This window comes from Hyperoodon ampullatus, assembly GCF_949752795.1.
Source record: "Hyperoodon ampullatus genome assembly, chromosome: 9".
Taxonomy (NCBI): Eukaryota; Metazoa; Chordata; class Mammalia; order Artiodactyla; family Ziphiidae; genus Hyperoodon; species Hyperoodon ampullatus.
Window position 1 is genome coordinate 80,831,192 of NC_136922.1, and position 13,240 is coordinate 80,844,431.

The following is a 13,240-nucleotide window of genomic DNA, read 5'->3' on the forward strand; positions in this document are numbered from 1 at the left end:
TTATATCAATACACATGATAATTGTAAATGGACTAAACTAATTAAAAAACAGAAATTGGGCCTCCCTGGTGGCGCAGTGGTTGAGAGTCCACCTGCCGATGCAGGGGATACGGGTTCGTGCCCCGGTCCGGGAGGATCCCATATGCCGCGGAGCGGCTGGGCCCGTGAGCCATGGCCGCTGAGCCTGCGTGTCCGGAGCCTGTGCTCCGCAACGGGAGAGGCCACAACAGTGAGAGGCCTGCGTACCGCAAAAAAAACCAAAAAAAAAAAAAAAAAAACAACAGAAATTGTTATACTGGATAATTAAATCAGAATCTAGTGTGCTATTTATAAGACACAAGAATACAGAAAGATTAAAAGTAAGAATAAACATATATCAGACAAATGCCAAAAGAAGGCTATGCTAATAACCATCTAAATAAACTTCAATGTAAAATGCATTATTAATTATGAAAAGGGTCACTAAATCATAATAATAATTTCCATTCACCAGGAATATTTAATAATTTTTAAACTTGAATACACCTAATAAACAGTCTCAAAATACAAAGCAAAAATTTGCAGAAGTAGAGGAAGAAACCACCACTGCAGTGGCAGCTTTCCATTCACCTTGGTCATAACCCCACAGATCAAGCAGACAAAAAACCTGTAAGAGTTGAGAAGACTTGAACCCCAAAACTCCTGCTTGCCCTACCAAGCTACAGATTATACATATTTTTTAAATGACATGAAACCTTTACAATATTTAACACATAGCGGGACATAAAGAAGTCTCAAGTTATGAAGAATCAGTATCATACCGATTACATTCTCTGAACACAAAGAAATTAAGTTAGATATCAATTTTCAAGAATATAACCAAAAAAAAATCACTTTCCTAGAAATTCTAAAATATACTTATAAACAACCCTGTGTCTAAGAAGAAATTATAATGGAAAGTTAGAATTACTTAGAGTGAATTTGAATCAAATACATTATCAAAATGCATATATGTAGCAAAAGCAGTACTTAGTGGAAATTTAAGCTTAAACACTTATTTTAGAAAAGAAGAAAAGATGACTAGTAATGAGTTAAACAGCTAATTTAGGAAGGTAGAAAAAATAATCCAAGCAAGTAGAAGGATGGAATAATAAAGTCAAAGACAAAGTTTAATGAAATGGTTGACTACAAAAGGGGGCACACAGGGGAACTTTTAGGGTGATAGAACTAGCACTAGGGTGGTGAATATATGACTCTATGCATTTGTCAAAACGCACAGAACTATAAGAACTGTATAGCTAAACGAGTGAACTTTACTGTATACAAGCTTAAAGAAGAAAAAAAAATTCTATACCAACTAGGACGCTGAGGGATCCCAGGATGGAATGCATATCGTGCAAGTGACTCTAACTGTATTGTATGACATAACCTCACTAAATAGAGTGGGGGGAAAAAGGAAGGTGTCATATCGAACTTTGGAAAACATTTTTGATTGGAAACTCTAAGGCCAATAACTAAAGGCCCTGTACACAGTGTACTCTAGTTGGCAAATTCTGAAACTGCTTTACATGTATACTGGGGTTGAACCAATAAGTAAATGGATGGGATGGTAGAAGCCAGATTTCTCACTGTTGAAGAGAGAAGTTACGAATCAGCAAGAGAGGGTGGCTAATATGAGCTTTGTGGTATTGGACTAGAGGCGGAGACATCAGTATGAACTCATGGGTTAGTATACATACATACACGTATCACCTAGCTGTGTCTGCTCAGAGGGCCTGGAAGCAATGGCATCCCAATAGCAATGAGCATATCCATCATCCTGATCTTGGTTTCTATATACCGTTCTCTAAGAAAAGGTATCAGGGATCTTTGGAGAAATGGCTGATTCTAGGGCTGAGGCAGGGAAAAAATAGTATGAACTACAAGCATGTTTTAGTACCAGAGAGTAAGAAAGGGCTCAAAAACACACATCAAAGGGAGTCTGTTCGAAAGAGCTCTCAACGGCTAAAGCTGGAACAATTTGAGCAACAAAACAAAGTAGTATTGGATTATAACCCAAAGTATAAAGTAACTATACATGAATCCATATTGCTATAAACAAGTGGTTGACTAAATACACAGGGGACAAGAGACAAATCTTCATTGCAGAAGAATTCCAATTTACTAAATGTAGCTAGTCCTCCCTCCAGGAAGTAGGGTTTAATTCCCCTCTCTTCTTGAGTATGAGTTGGACTTAGTGACCTACATCCAAAACCTAGCACATGGAGACAGCAAAACAATATCTTTACAGTGGAGAAAGCTGGCAAACACTACCTTAACTAAGTGATCAAGGTTAACATGACCAGCTATGTCTTGTAGATATCATGTGCTCCCAGAAAGGATGAGATGAGAGGGTATTTCATTATTTCAAAAACCTGTAGCCCCAGTCTAATCGTGAAAACTTCAGAGAAACCCAAATTGAGGGACCTTTGACAAAATATTTGGTCAGTACTCCTCTAAACTGCCAAGGTCATGAACAACAAGGAGGAGAGACTGAGAAACTGCCACAGATCAGAAGAGACTGGAGGACTGAATATAATGTGGTATCCTGAGTTGGACCTTGGAAAAGAAAAAAGGACATTTTAAAAAAAAGAAACAACAACAACAAAAAAACCCCAATGGACTGGTGAAATCCAAATAAGGCCTCGTGGTTAGTTAAGAGTAGTGTGCCAACATTGGTCTTCTAGTTTTGACAGATGTGCTGTAGGAATGTATGACATTATTATGTATGTAACATTAGGCTAAACTAAAATACAGACACTCTCTGTACCATCCTTGCAATATTTCTCTATATCTAAAATTATTCTAAAATCAAAAAGTTTATTTTTTCAAAAAATTAATGAAATGGAAAACATAGAAGCAATAGAGTTCAACAAAGCCAAAAATTGCTTCTTTGGAAAGACCAATAAATTTCGCAAACTTCTGATAAGATGGATTGAGGGGGAAAGAGAGAGAGAAGGTAAAAATAAACACTATTAGAATGTAAAGGGAAGATATTTATAGGCAGGAAAAAAGATAAAAAGAACAATTTGAATAACTTAATATCAATGCATTTGAAAACTTTGATGAAATGCACTATTTCCCAGAAAATCATAACCTGACAAACTTCACTCAGGAAATAAATGGAAAACCTGATAGTTCTTTAACTATAAAATAAACTGATGCAGTGGTTAAAAATCTTTTCACAGATAGGTCCCTAAGGCCAGATGGTTTTGTTTTCCTATTTTTTGATGTAACGTTTATTTTTTGGAATAGGAAAAATATTTCTTTATTTATATTGATGTATAGTTGATTTATAATATTATATTAGTTCCAGGTGTACAATATAGTGACTTGATGTTTTTATGGATAATACTCCATTTAAAGTTATTATAAAATATTGGCTATATTCTTGCTGTTATACGTTATATACTTATGTCTTGTTTATTTTATACCTAGCGGTTTGTACCTCTCCCAGATGGTTTTAAAAATGGGTTACTGATAAACCTTTCGAATCTCAAACAGAACAAGTAGGAAAGCTCCCCAACTCATTTTATATGGCTACAATACCTTGGATACCAAATCCTGATAAAAACAGTATGAGAAGGAAAAATAATAGGCCAATCTTGTGCCTGTTTAGATCAACACAGATCTAAAAGTACCAAACTGACTGGCAACAGTAATGGTGAATGGTTCAGATGTATATATATAGCTTTCGGGTTTTGTTTGATTGTTTTTATGCAACAGCATCACATACTGTTCTTTAAAAATTTTAGTATGTTGGAAAACTACATGGAGATCCAATGCAAGACCCCAAACTCCTTTCCACACTTTAGATGCTAAGAGGCTTTAAAGGTCCCAAGCTTAAGAAAAGCTACACCAGAAAAGTAGCTCTTGCTTCTGTTCATTGTTAACTTGACCTATATTCAAAGTCATACTGAAAAATTCCTTTGCTTTATCTCTTCCTCAGTGATTTACCTTCAGTAGGCTCTTTTGTGCATTGTTTCAGAAAAAACCAGGAGTTGTTTGCTGTGCATGAATGGTGTGGAGGGAAAAGAGAGAAAATTGATTAGGTGACCTTAGTAATCGTTCCCCCCAACCTGCAGCCTGGCAACTTACTTACTCTGGAGGAATGGGATACTTGGCTCCTGCTTCCGGCTGTGTCTATGCTGCTGCCCCATTAGGCCCACAATGCTTTCCAGCAGCACGAGGGGCTTGGATGGAAGGGGGGTGATCCCAGAACCTCCCCATGGCTCCTTCTAATGCTTACGGGTGGTAGTTGAAGTGAGGCACCTATTCAATGCTTTTCCAGTCTCATCTTCCTGCTTGAGACTTGTGTAAATTGTGCTGCAGTAACACCACTATCAAGTTCACCTCTGCACTGTCAGTCTTTTACAGAGCAATTCCCCAAAGCTTATTTAACTACCATACCATATGTAAAATGTCACTGCTTGATATTTACGTTTTATATATATATATATTTTTTTTTTTTTTTTTTTTTTGCGGTACGCGGGCCTCTCACTGTTGTGGCCTCTTCCATTGCGGAGCACAGGCTCCGGATGCGCAGGCTCAGCAGCCATGGCTTACCGGCCCAGCCGCTCTGTGGCACGTGGGATCTTCCCCTACCGGGGCACGAACCCGTGTCCCCTGCATGGGCAGGCGGACTCAACGTGATATTTTTATCATTTACAAAGTGCTTACATAATCGTATTTGACCTATCCAGGAACCTCATCAGGTAGGCAGCATCGATGATATTCCTCACAAGGAACAGGTTGGGAAACTGAGGCTTAGGACCAACTGCTCCAAATGAAATAGCTCAAAAGTGGGGGAACCTCGGCAGGAAGACAGTTGTGCTGACTCCTAGCTCCGTGCTATTTCCAACTTAGTAAGTCTCTACCCACATCGCTCACCTTCTGTTTTTGCCTTATTTTAAAGAGCATAATTATCTTTAGTATTGAATTCCAGCTTGAGTAGGGGTAGATATTTCTGTTTGAAAGTTTGATTGAGGCGGATTTGGGTTGTACTATAGTTTCTGATAGAATCAAAAACGGTTCCCCAGTGTATATTTAAAAGGCCCTCATTGGTAACTTATCTCTTCCACCTCTGCACACATATCACCTGGGATAAAATCTGTCAGGTTAGCCACACCGTGTAAATTTCACCGTGCGATGACATTTTATCTGGTTGCTCCCCCGTCCCAGAAGTGAGTCTCTAGACTCACAATGGGTGTGATACCTAGACTTAATTTCTCTAAGTCATATGTCAAAGACTAGAATTAAGAGCTGGCAATGAAAATTCTTGATGAGCCTATTGGATGCAGTCTTCTGTGATGTGACTCAAAATATGCATCCTTGTCTCCAAAATGACAGGCAGGAAGTTGAGGCATGATTTCTGAAGTGATAGGTAAGAGGAAATGTTATGATCTCTGAAGACGGAGGTATTGGGATATGATGATTTGACTGATTCCTGTGAAGGTTGCCTATTACTCTGTGATATGATCTGGAATCCACAGAAAGTAGGGATTACTTTCCACATAAATTATAGTCACGTTGTACTCCCTGTACCCTGTACTCGAAAGCTCGCACAGCTGAGCTGGCCTTTGCCGGGTGTGTAGCAGCTCTAAGATGGCCTGGCTAGACCGTACAAGAGTCAGCGACTCCACTGCATCCCTTACATTAAACAGGGACATAAAAGCCATTTTGTGTTGCTGCTTTAGTTTCTCCACCCTCAGCCTGACTCACAAAACCAAGATGTCTAACCATGCACATCAACCTGGAACTTTGCCCTACAGGTATCATCTCTGAAAGTCTCTTTTCTCCTCGCTGACAGTCCTGAGCTGCGCTAACGCTGGGTGCGGGGCTGTGTTCTTCACGGCCGTCCGTGGCTAGCATCCTGCATGAGTGGGTCTGTTTCTGTCCTTGACTCACTTTTCTCTTTCTTCCTCGGTCTTAGTACCAGCCAGACCTTTTCTGTTTAACTCTATTCTTTCACTCCTGAAACACTCAGAGTGCTATTCAGAGGCGCTGTGTCTGCAGGGAAGGCACACGCCTAAGCGCGCTCAGCGCCATGTGACACGATGGGCTCCTGGAAACGGTTCAGATCCAGACAGCACTGTTGTCCTTCGCGTCCATCCATAACAAAAGGCAGTCTTCTCTTCTTTTGAATTTTTGACAGAGGCGGTTCAGGTAATGAGCAAAACGACTCTTTGAGTGTGTGTCTTGACAGATGGAAAGATGATCTTAACAAGAGAATATGGCAAACACTGTAGAAAAGTCAGACTTGACATTGACAGTATTTTTAACGGAAGTCTGTATAAATATCAGATGCCACAGACAGGGATGAGAGAAGCTTATTTTCACAGAGGGAGGTTGCTAAAACCCAGAATATTCTATTAGCAAAGAAATTAAGAATATAATTACTTACACGCTGAAATATTTCCACTGAGCAACTACCTATTTTTCACGTTTTTCCTCCTCTTACAATTTACATGCTTGCGGCTGGCTGACAAAGGGAAACATACTAGAATAATGACTAATCAATACTGATAGAGTATTTTATAATTATCCAGGACCTTCACCTTAATATTTCCCCTTTTCCATATGAGAATGCCCATTTCAGAAATGTTAAGTGATTTGCCCAACATGGGTCAGCTTGCAAATTTCAGAGCCAAGATGCAAGTAGAGATCTTTTGCCTCTTTTAATTCTTTCACTGAGACAGCACGACATCTCTGAATGACATCTGTTAGACTCTAAACATTATAGGAAACATTATGCCTTTTGGGTTACCTTGGAATATTTCTACCCTAACTGAGGTTCAAATTCCTCTAAAACCTATACTCCTTTTCTTTTTTTCTTAAGTTACATATGACCTAAATGTTGAATCAGAGACAGACTCAAATTTCTATTCTAAAGCACCACCCAGAGATACCTTCAGAGGTATATATTTTAACCTGGAAAATGAATTTAATGTGTAATATTAAGTATAACATATGCACGAACGTATAAACATACCTTACATTGTATTTTACAGTGTACCATCATAAGGAAAACAATAGTTTACAGAATAGAAGTAACTATGGCAACCCATAGGTTCAAATCAGGCTGCCTCCCAGGTGGTGGCAGCAGCTCCCAGTGGCCTCAGTAACTTTCCATTAAAATGTGTCTCAGGGCTTCCCTGGTGGCGCAGTGGTTGAGAGTCCCCCTGCCGATGCAGGGGACACGGGTTCGGGCCCCGGTCCGGGAAGATCCCACGTGCTGTGGAGCGGCTGGGCCCGTGAGCCATGGCCGCTGAGCCTGCGCGTCCAGAGCCTGTGCTCCACAATGGGAGAGGCCACAGCAGTGAGAGGGCTGCGTACCGCAAAAAACAAAAAAAAAACAAAAAAACCCCCCAAAAACTGTGTCTCAAACACATACATTTTGGGGGCACATAAGCTGAATTTTCCACTTAATGTTCTCAATTTAATTTTACCTTTCTGTGTTAATGACTAAAATAATCTGATCATACAGGGCTCTCTGGGTTTGTCTGTTCCACTGTAACCTTCTTATCCTCTTGCATTTCCGAGTGCTGCCTAACACTGGGGGGCCGAGCTTTTGATATCCATTGGTCAGGAGGAATTAAGACAGTGCCCGGAGAGATAAGAGACAGTTTCTACTACTGTACAACAGCCCCTCACTTTGACTATCAAAGGTTAGCCATCTGGTTATCCTCACGGTCCCCTGCTTGCCCTGCCACCTCACCCAACAGCCCCCTCCCCCCACCAAAGTTTGCTGAGTGTGGAGGGTTTAGCTTGGGGTAACAGGTAGGAAAAGCGACTAACCTCTGTAACATTCCCCTAATTTCCAAGTAAGGCTGAGTTCCATAATGAGGTGAAAGTCTGAAGAGATTCTGAGATTACGATCGGTCTTATTTTGTTGTAGGATGAGAAAAGGCAGCAGTGGGGACTTCAGCAAGTACTTATTCTACACCCACAATATGCAAGGCACTGTGTCAAGGTTTACAGAGGATAATAGGGGAAAGAGAAGTCGTTTTTGCTTTTAAAATATGATCTAGTGCAGTAGAAGCAGGCGTGCACGTGTGCGAGTGTGTGTGTGCATACAAGTCTACATGATAAAGTTTATAACTACAGGTAAAAGGTTTGTAGTGTTTGCTTGAGTTAACAGAAGTCTTCTTAGAGGAATTTTGTGATATCTGACTGTTTAAAAACTTGAAGAAAGAAACCTTACAGGGAGGATAAACAGGTTGTCTGGGTAAAGATGATGTAGCAAAGAATACCGGGACTTCAAACGAGGTAGATAGAACATGATGATATTGGAAAAACCCGATACTTGTAATTTATTTTTAATTTGTTAATGAAATGAGAATCAGCGAAGGCTTTTGCAAAGGAGTACGGTAAAAGTTAGCCTGTAATTTTGAAGGTGATTGCTAGACTAATGTGGGGAGGAAAAAGCAGTAGAGAGATGAATAAAGGTAGATAAGCAAGAAAAAATAAAGGCCAGAGTTAGGGTAGACACAACGGAAATGCTAAAAGACAAATTTGAGGAGTACTGCAAAGACAGAATATTGACATTGGCAACAAAATGGGGCTAGGAGGTAAAAGGAAAAGATAAATGAAAGATGAATGGCCATTACTGAAAGTGATAGTAATACAAATAACAAAGTCATTCATTCATTCATCAAGTATTTACTGAACACTTACTTTGTGCCTGAGTGTTACTTCTTGTCAGGCACTCTGCTAGGAGCTCAGAGAGGTACAGGAGTGGGTTTCATGAGATGATGGATTTAGTTTAAATGTGGAGAGTTTAAGGCATCAGCAGAAGATTCAAGCTGCCAGTTGTAGATAGAGATCTGTAGCTTAGGAGAATAATTGGGTTGGAATTATCTGTATGAAGAGAGGTCATACTTGAAGCGGTGGAAAGTGGCCAGATCACCAACACAGAATTTTTCACTGTAGAAGAAAAAAATTCTCAGAAAGAAGAGAGCAAGTTCAAGAACAGATGTGAGAAAATGCCATGCTTGGGGTCTGGAGAAACACGAACTATGAGCAAAGAGACGGCCAAAAAAAATGAAGATAATAGAATAAAATAAAAAGAGGAGCACTGAGATAGCTGCATCCGGGAAAATGAGCAGCATTTACAGAAGCATGGGGTCTTGGATATTCCACAGCGTCAACTCTCCCATGAGAGTAAGGAGGGTGGAGCTGGAGAAGGCAATCCATTTCAAGCAGCCTCACCGGCCAGTGAGGAGCTGGGGGCCGAACAGGGGAAATGGTGAGAGGAGTTTGGTGGGGAGGAGAAAGAGAACAATGGAGAGGTAGCTTGACGGAATAATAGTACTTAAGACAATGTAAACTATCCCTTAACATTTTTTTGACCACTCACAAGCAAGGCACTGTTCTAAGTGCTTGATACACACGAATGCATTTAATCCCTAACACAACTTATGATTTGAGAGAGATACTATCTTATGTCTTTCTTACAGATGGAGAAATAGAGACAGAACTCAATGAAGAAACTTTCCCTACCTCACCTAGTTAGCAAGTATTACCGCTCTGTTATGATGTGCGGCTAGATGAAGCTTAGGCTTGTGGCAAGAAAGGAAATATAAAGAGGGGGAGATGGAATAACGGGTGAGGCAAGGTACAAAGGGGATGAGATAAAGGGTATCTCCTTTATGGGAGGAGAAGGTTCCCTGGAACAAGACTGGGAGGAGAGAGGGAGCAATGTGGAGAGATTTTTAAGGTCAGAGATGCGTCGTTGCGGGGGGCCTGCATTAGGTGATATTTTGCCCTTTTGGTAAAACAAGAGGTGAGGTCACTGGCTTAGACTGCTAAAAGGGGATACTTGTTCCTCAAGTGTGGATTAGGGAAGGGGCTGGGAGGAGACTCTACATAAACCCATTATTTATCTCGCTTTATCGATGAACACTTGTTCCACAGAGGAAAAGCAAGGATCATTAGGTATACACAAACCTGTCGAGAAACCCTACCCAGACATCCACATGCATTACAACAGAAATACAGATGACACTTAAGCTGGGCAGACCCTAATACTAGGTGGTACATAAGAACTAAAAGGCGACTTCTAATCTCATAGATTCTCTCTCTCTCTGTTTCAAGTGGCTTTAATGGCAAAAAGAAACATAAAGTGCAGCCCACCTAAATCACCGGCATATTGATGTACATTTTTCCTTTGTGGGTCTTTTTTTTTTCCTCTTGCAAGAAGCGTTTGCTATTTAAAATCTGTAACTAGGTGATAATAGCATTTTTCTCTCTTCCCAAGTCACCCCTCCACATTTCACTGTGTGTTTGCAAGTAAAAATACCTGTTGCCATGCACATGAGAGGCGCAGAACGCAAAGCTGTAATGAAGCAGGGTTGGGTCAATGACAGCACCGTTTTCTGAATGCTCCATCAGTTCTGTAAGGTAGCAGAGGTGTCTGTAACAGCCCCTCACGCCATAACGGGCACAGTACTCATCCAGCACAAAGACTTGGCCAGGGCTAAACCACCCCTGCAAAAGGAAGAACAGAAATATATATATATATATATATATTTTTTTTTTTTTCTTTTTCTGTACCAGGATTTGCTTTTCTGTAGGCACTCTTAGGCATTATAAGCAGAAGCTGCGTTACAGTGTCTTTTGACAATATTTTAAAAATTAGTATTATGTTTCCTATTGTTTTCTAAAGAGTGAATGTCATCAATTTTGGAACTGATCTGGGCCACTGACAACGTGAAACCATCCTGTCTTTACTGCCACAGTGAGGCATGGGCAACCTGTTCTCCTCCACTGTCACTCACAATTAGTCAAATTTATTCAGAGCATCTAAACTGTCAGTCACAAAGAATGACATTACAAAAAACTTCAGTCTCTATATGAATCAATTAAAAAGAATGGTAAAGCAGACATGATAACTGAAATTGCCTAGTTTCCAAAAGTATTTTATAAAGTGAACTAAGAGAATTTCAGTAAGTCTAGCAGTGGTAAACATGTACTATTTGGGTATTTAAATATTTTGGATATTGTTCTCATTCTATTGTCTTTCTATGACCAATACAACAAAGTTAATGTTTTACAGCAGTAGTTTCTGGTTCTCTTGAAATGAGATGTTAGGATGGGTGTGTATGCTTGGCTAACAAGAGAGGGCCAGGTTAGGTAGAGCTGGTTTATAAAATATTTCGGTGGATTATATGGATTAATTTAAGATAAAAAAGAGAAAGAAGGGGGAATGGAGAGTTTTCAAAGGGGGCAGCATAATTGTGCAAGAGAAGGAAAAGAATAGGGAGAAATACAGAAAGATGAGACTGCAATAAAAAATAACTAAAAAGGAAGAGGAGAAAAAAGAAAACCAGACTACTACTTACTGTGGTGATAGTACAGGCACTGTACCAGACATACTATGTATAGATTTAATATTTAGAGCCATCATGCATAGTAGTTACTATGACTCCATGTTACAGATACAGAAACTAAAGTTCAGAGGTAATCAGCTCAAGACGACAGTGCAAATCCGCTGCTGAGCCATGATTTACATCCAGGGTCATCTTGCGCTCAAACACTCTTTCTAATCACACCTACCCTCTAGGTGCAGTTGAAGACACACTGTAGTGTTCTCCTCACACTTCATATGGCACGTGAGGTCATCCACATAATGAAAACGACTTTTGACAGTTCAGGAACTAACCCCACAGAGTGGAATCCAAGAGGAAAGTGTTCTTATTGATGATCAGTCTATGTGTGCTTGTCCACAGAAAGATACATTAGGGTTTTGTGATGACTTGTTTTACTCTCCATGTAATTGTAAAGTTTGGGCTGGATCGGGTTTAAGCTACACAATTACATGTTGAATAATAGGTACTTAAAAAAGAGTCTATAAATGAATTAATGAACCATCAGCGTGATCATGGCAATAAACTGTTTAATTTCTTCCTGTCTACTGAAACATCTCTGATGAGCTGAGAGCACATCATGTCTAAAATCTTATTTTAAAGACAGTGTAACTTTAATGCATGCAGCTACCATGGTCAGTAGCCAACAGACTAAGTGGTGATAGAAATAGGGATATTCCAGCTGGAGAAATTCCAGAGGAACTGCCATGAAAAAAAATCCTTGGATTTAAGGGTACATATAACTTTTAGGCTATAGTTTAATGCCCACATTCTAAGGAGTCAAGCATTCCTTCTAAATGTAAATTATACTTTGTATCCCAAATTTTTGCTGGTTTAAACACAAAGTAGCAGTTTAGCTACTCGATTTAATGCCTTTTTTTTTTTTTAAGGAAATTCAAATTATCTTTGGAGAGTCAGATGAAACTAAAGCTTTCCTCTGTTACATACAGCCCCTGTCATCCTATTATTTATTGCACTGTTTCTTTTCCCTGTCACTTAGATTGTCTTTCTAGGAACAAAAGAGAGACATGAACAGTATCACCATTAGGTGAGCAGAATTTAAACCTTAAAATGTCTGTACAGGTGTTAGTAAATCCTATCACAGAGGTTTTTTATCTTTAGTAAAGCCTTCTATTTTCATTCCACCTTCTCCGGAGGGACTGAGAAACCACAGTTCAGAGTCTGTTCGAGTCCATTCTCCTGTCTATTGAGTGGCACAGCAGAGGTCTTCAAGTGTATAATTTTCAAATTGGAAAGCAATCGATTGGAATCCTTTATCCCTAACTCCGACTATAGTTATTAAATGAGTCAGGGATAAAAGGCCGCGTCATAACAAGTATTTCTCACTTTAAAAAATCTTTCACTCTAACCTATAGGAGACGAGATAGACAGATTTGTACTAACCAAGCAAGAATAGGAATCGTTCAGTCTGTGATCCAAAGTCTGCCTCTGGAGTATTCTAAAAAGGAAGGCGTGGTCAAGCTTGCAGGGATTCGCAGAAATAAACTCATCCATACCATGTTTCTGAAAGCGGTCTGCATCTGTAAATTCAGAAAGGCATGTACAATACATTTATTTTTGTGGTTTAATAGGCAAATGCAGTTTCTGAACAACACAAAATGTATGTCTCATGATAACAGATGACTACCTTCCATTACATAAAATATGACGCCACGAATTCAGCATATAACCATAAAATGCAACATTTTTTGGAGCCTAAATAAAAATGACAGGGAAAAATCTGCCAGTCATTTGGAATGAGGAAATTCTATTCACATTCAAAGCTACTTCAAATATCCATCACAGAAATAATCTTTTTTCCCCCCAATTTAAGAAACCTTGATGCATTTGAAGTA

At 39.6% G+C, this 13,240-nt stretch overlaps 1 protein-coding gene across 20 annotated transcripts in view; it reads right to left on the reverse strand.

Annotated features, from left to right (window-relative positions):
• The window catches only part of CADPS2 (calcium dependent secretion activator 2), a gene marked incomplete at its 3' end in the record, with an annotated part of 487,123 nt that overhangs the window by 136,350 nt on the left and 337,533 nt on the right, over positions 1–13,240 (reverse strand). For all 20 annotated transcript variants that reach the window (XM_079711385.1, XM_079711377.1, XM_079711381.1 and 17 more), the window contains 2 exons: positions 12,789–12,925; positions 10,319–10,506 (listed from right to left, as the gene is read on the reverse strand). In XM_079711385.1, coding sequence (XP_079567511.1) covers positions 10,319–10,506; positions 12,789–12,925 — 325 coding nt within the window. The remainder of the gene's footprint in view (positions 1–10,318; positions 10,507–12,788; positions 12,926–13,240) is intronic.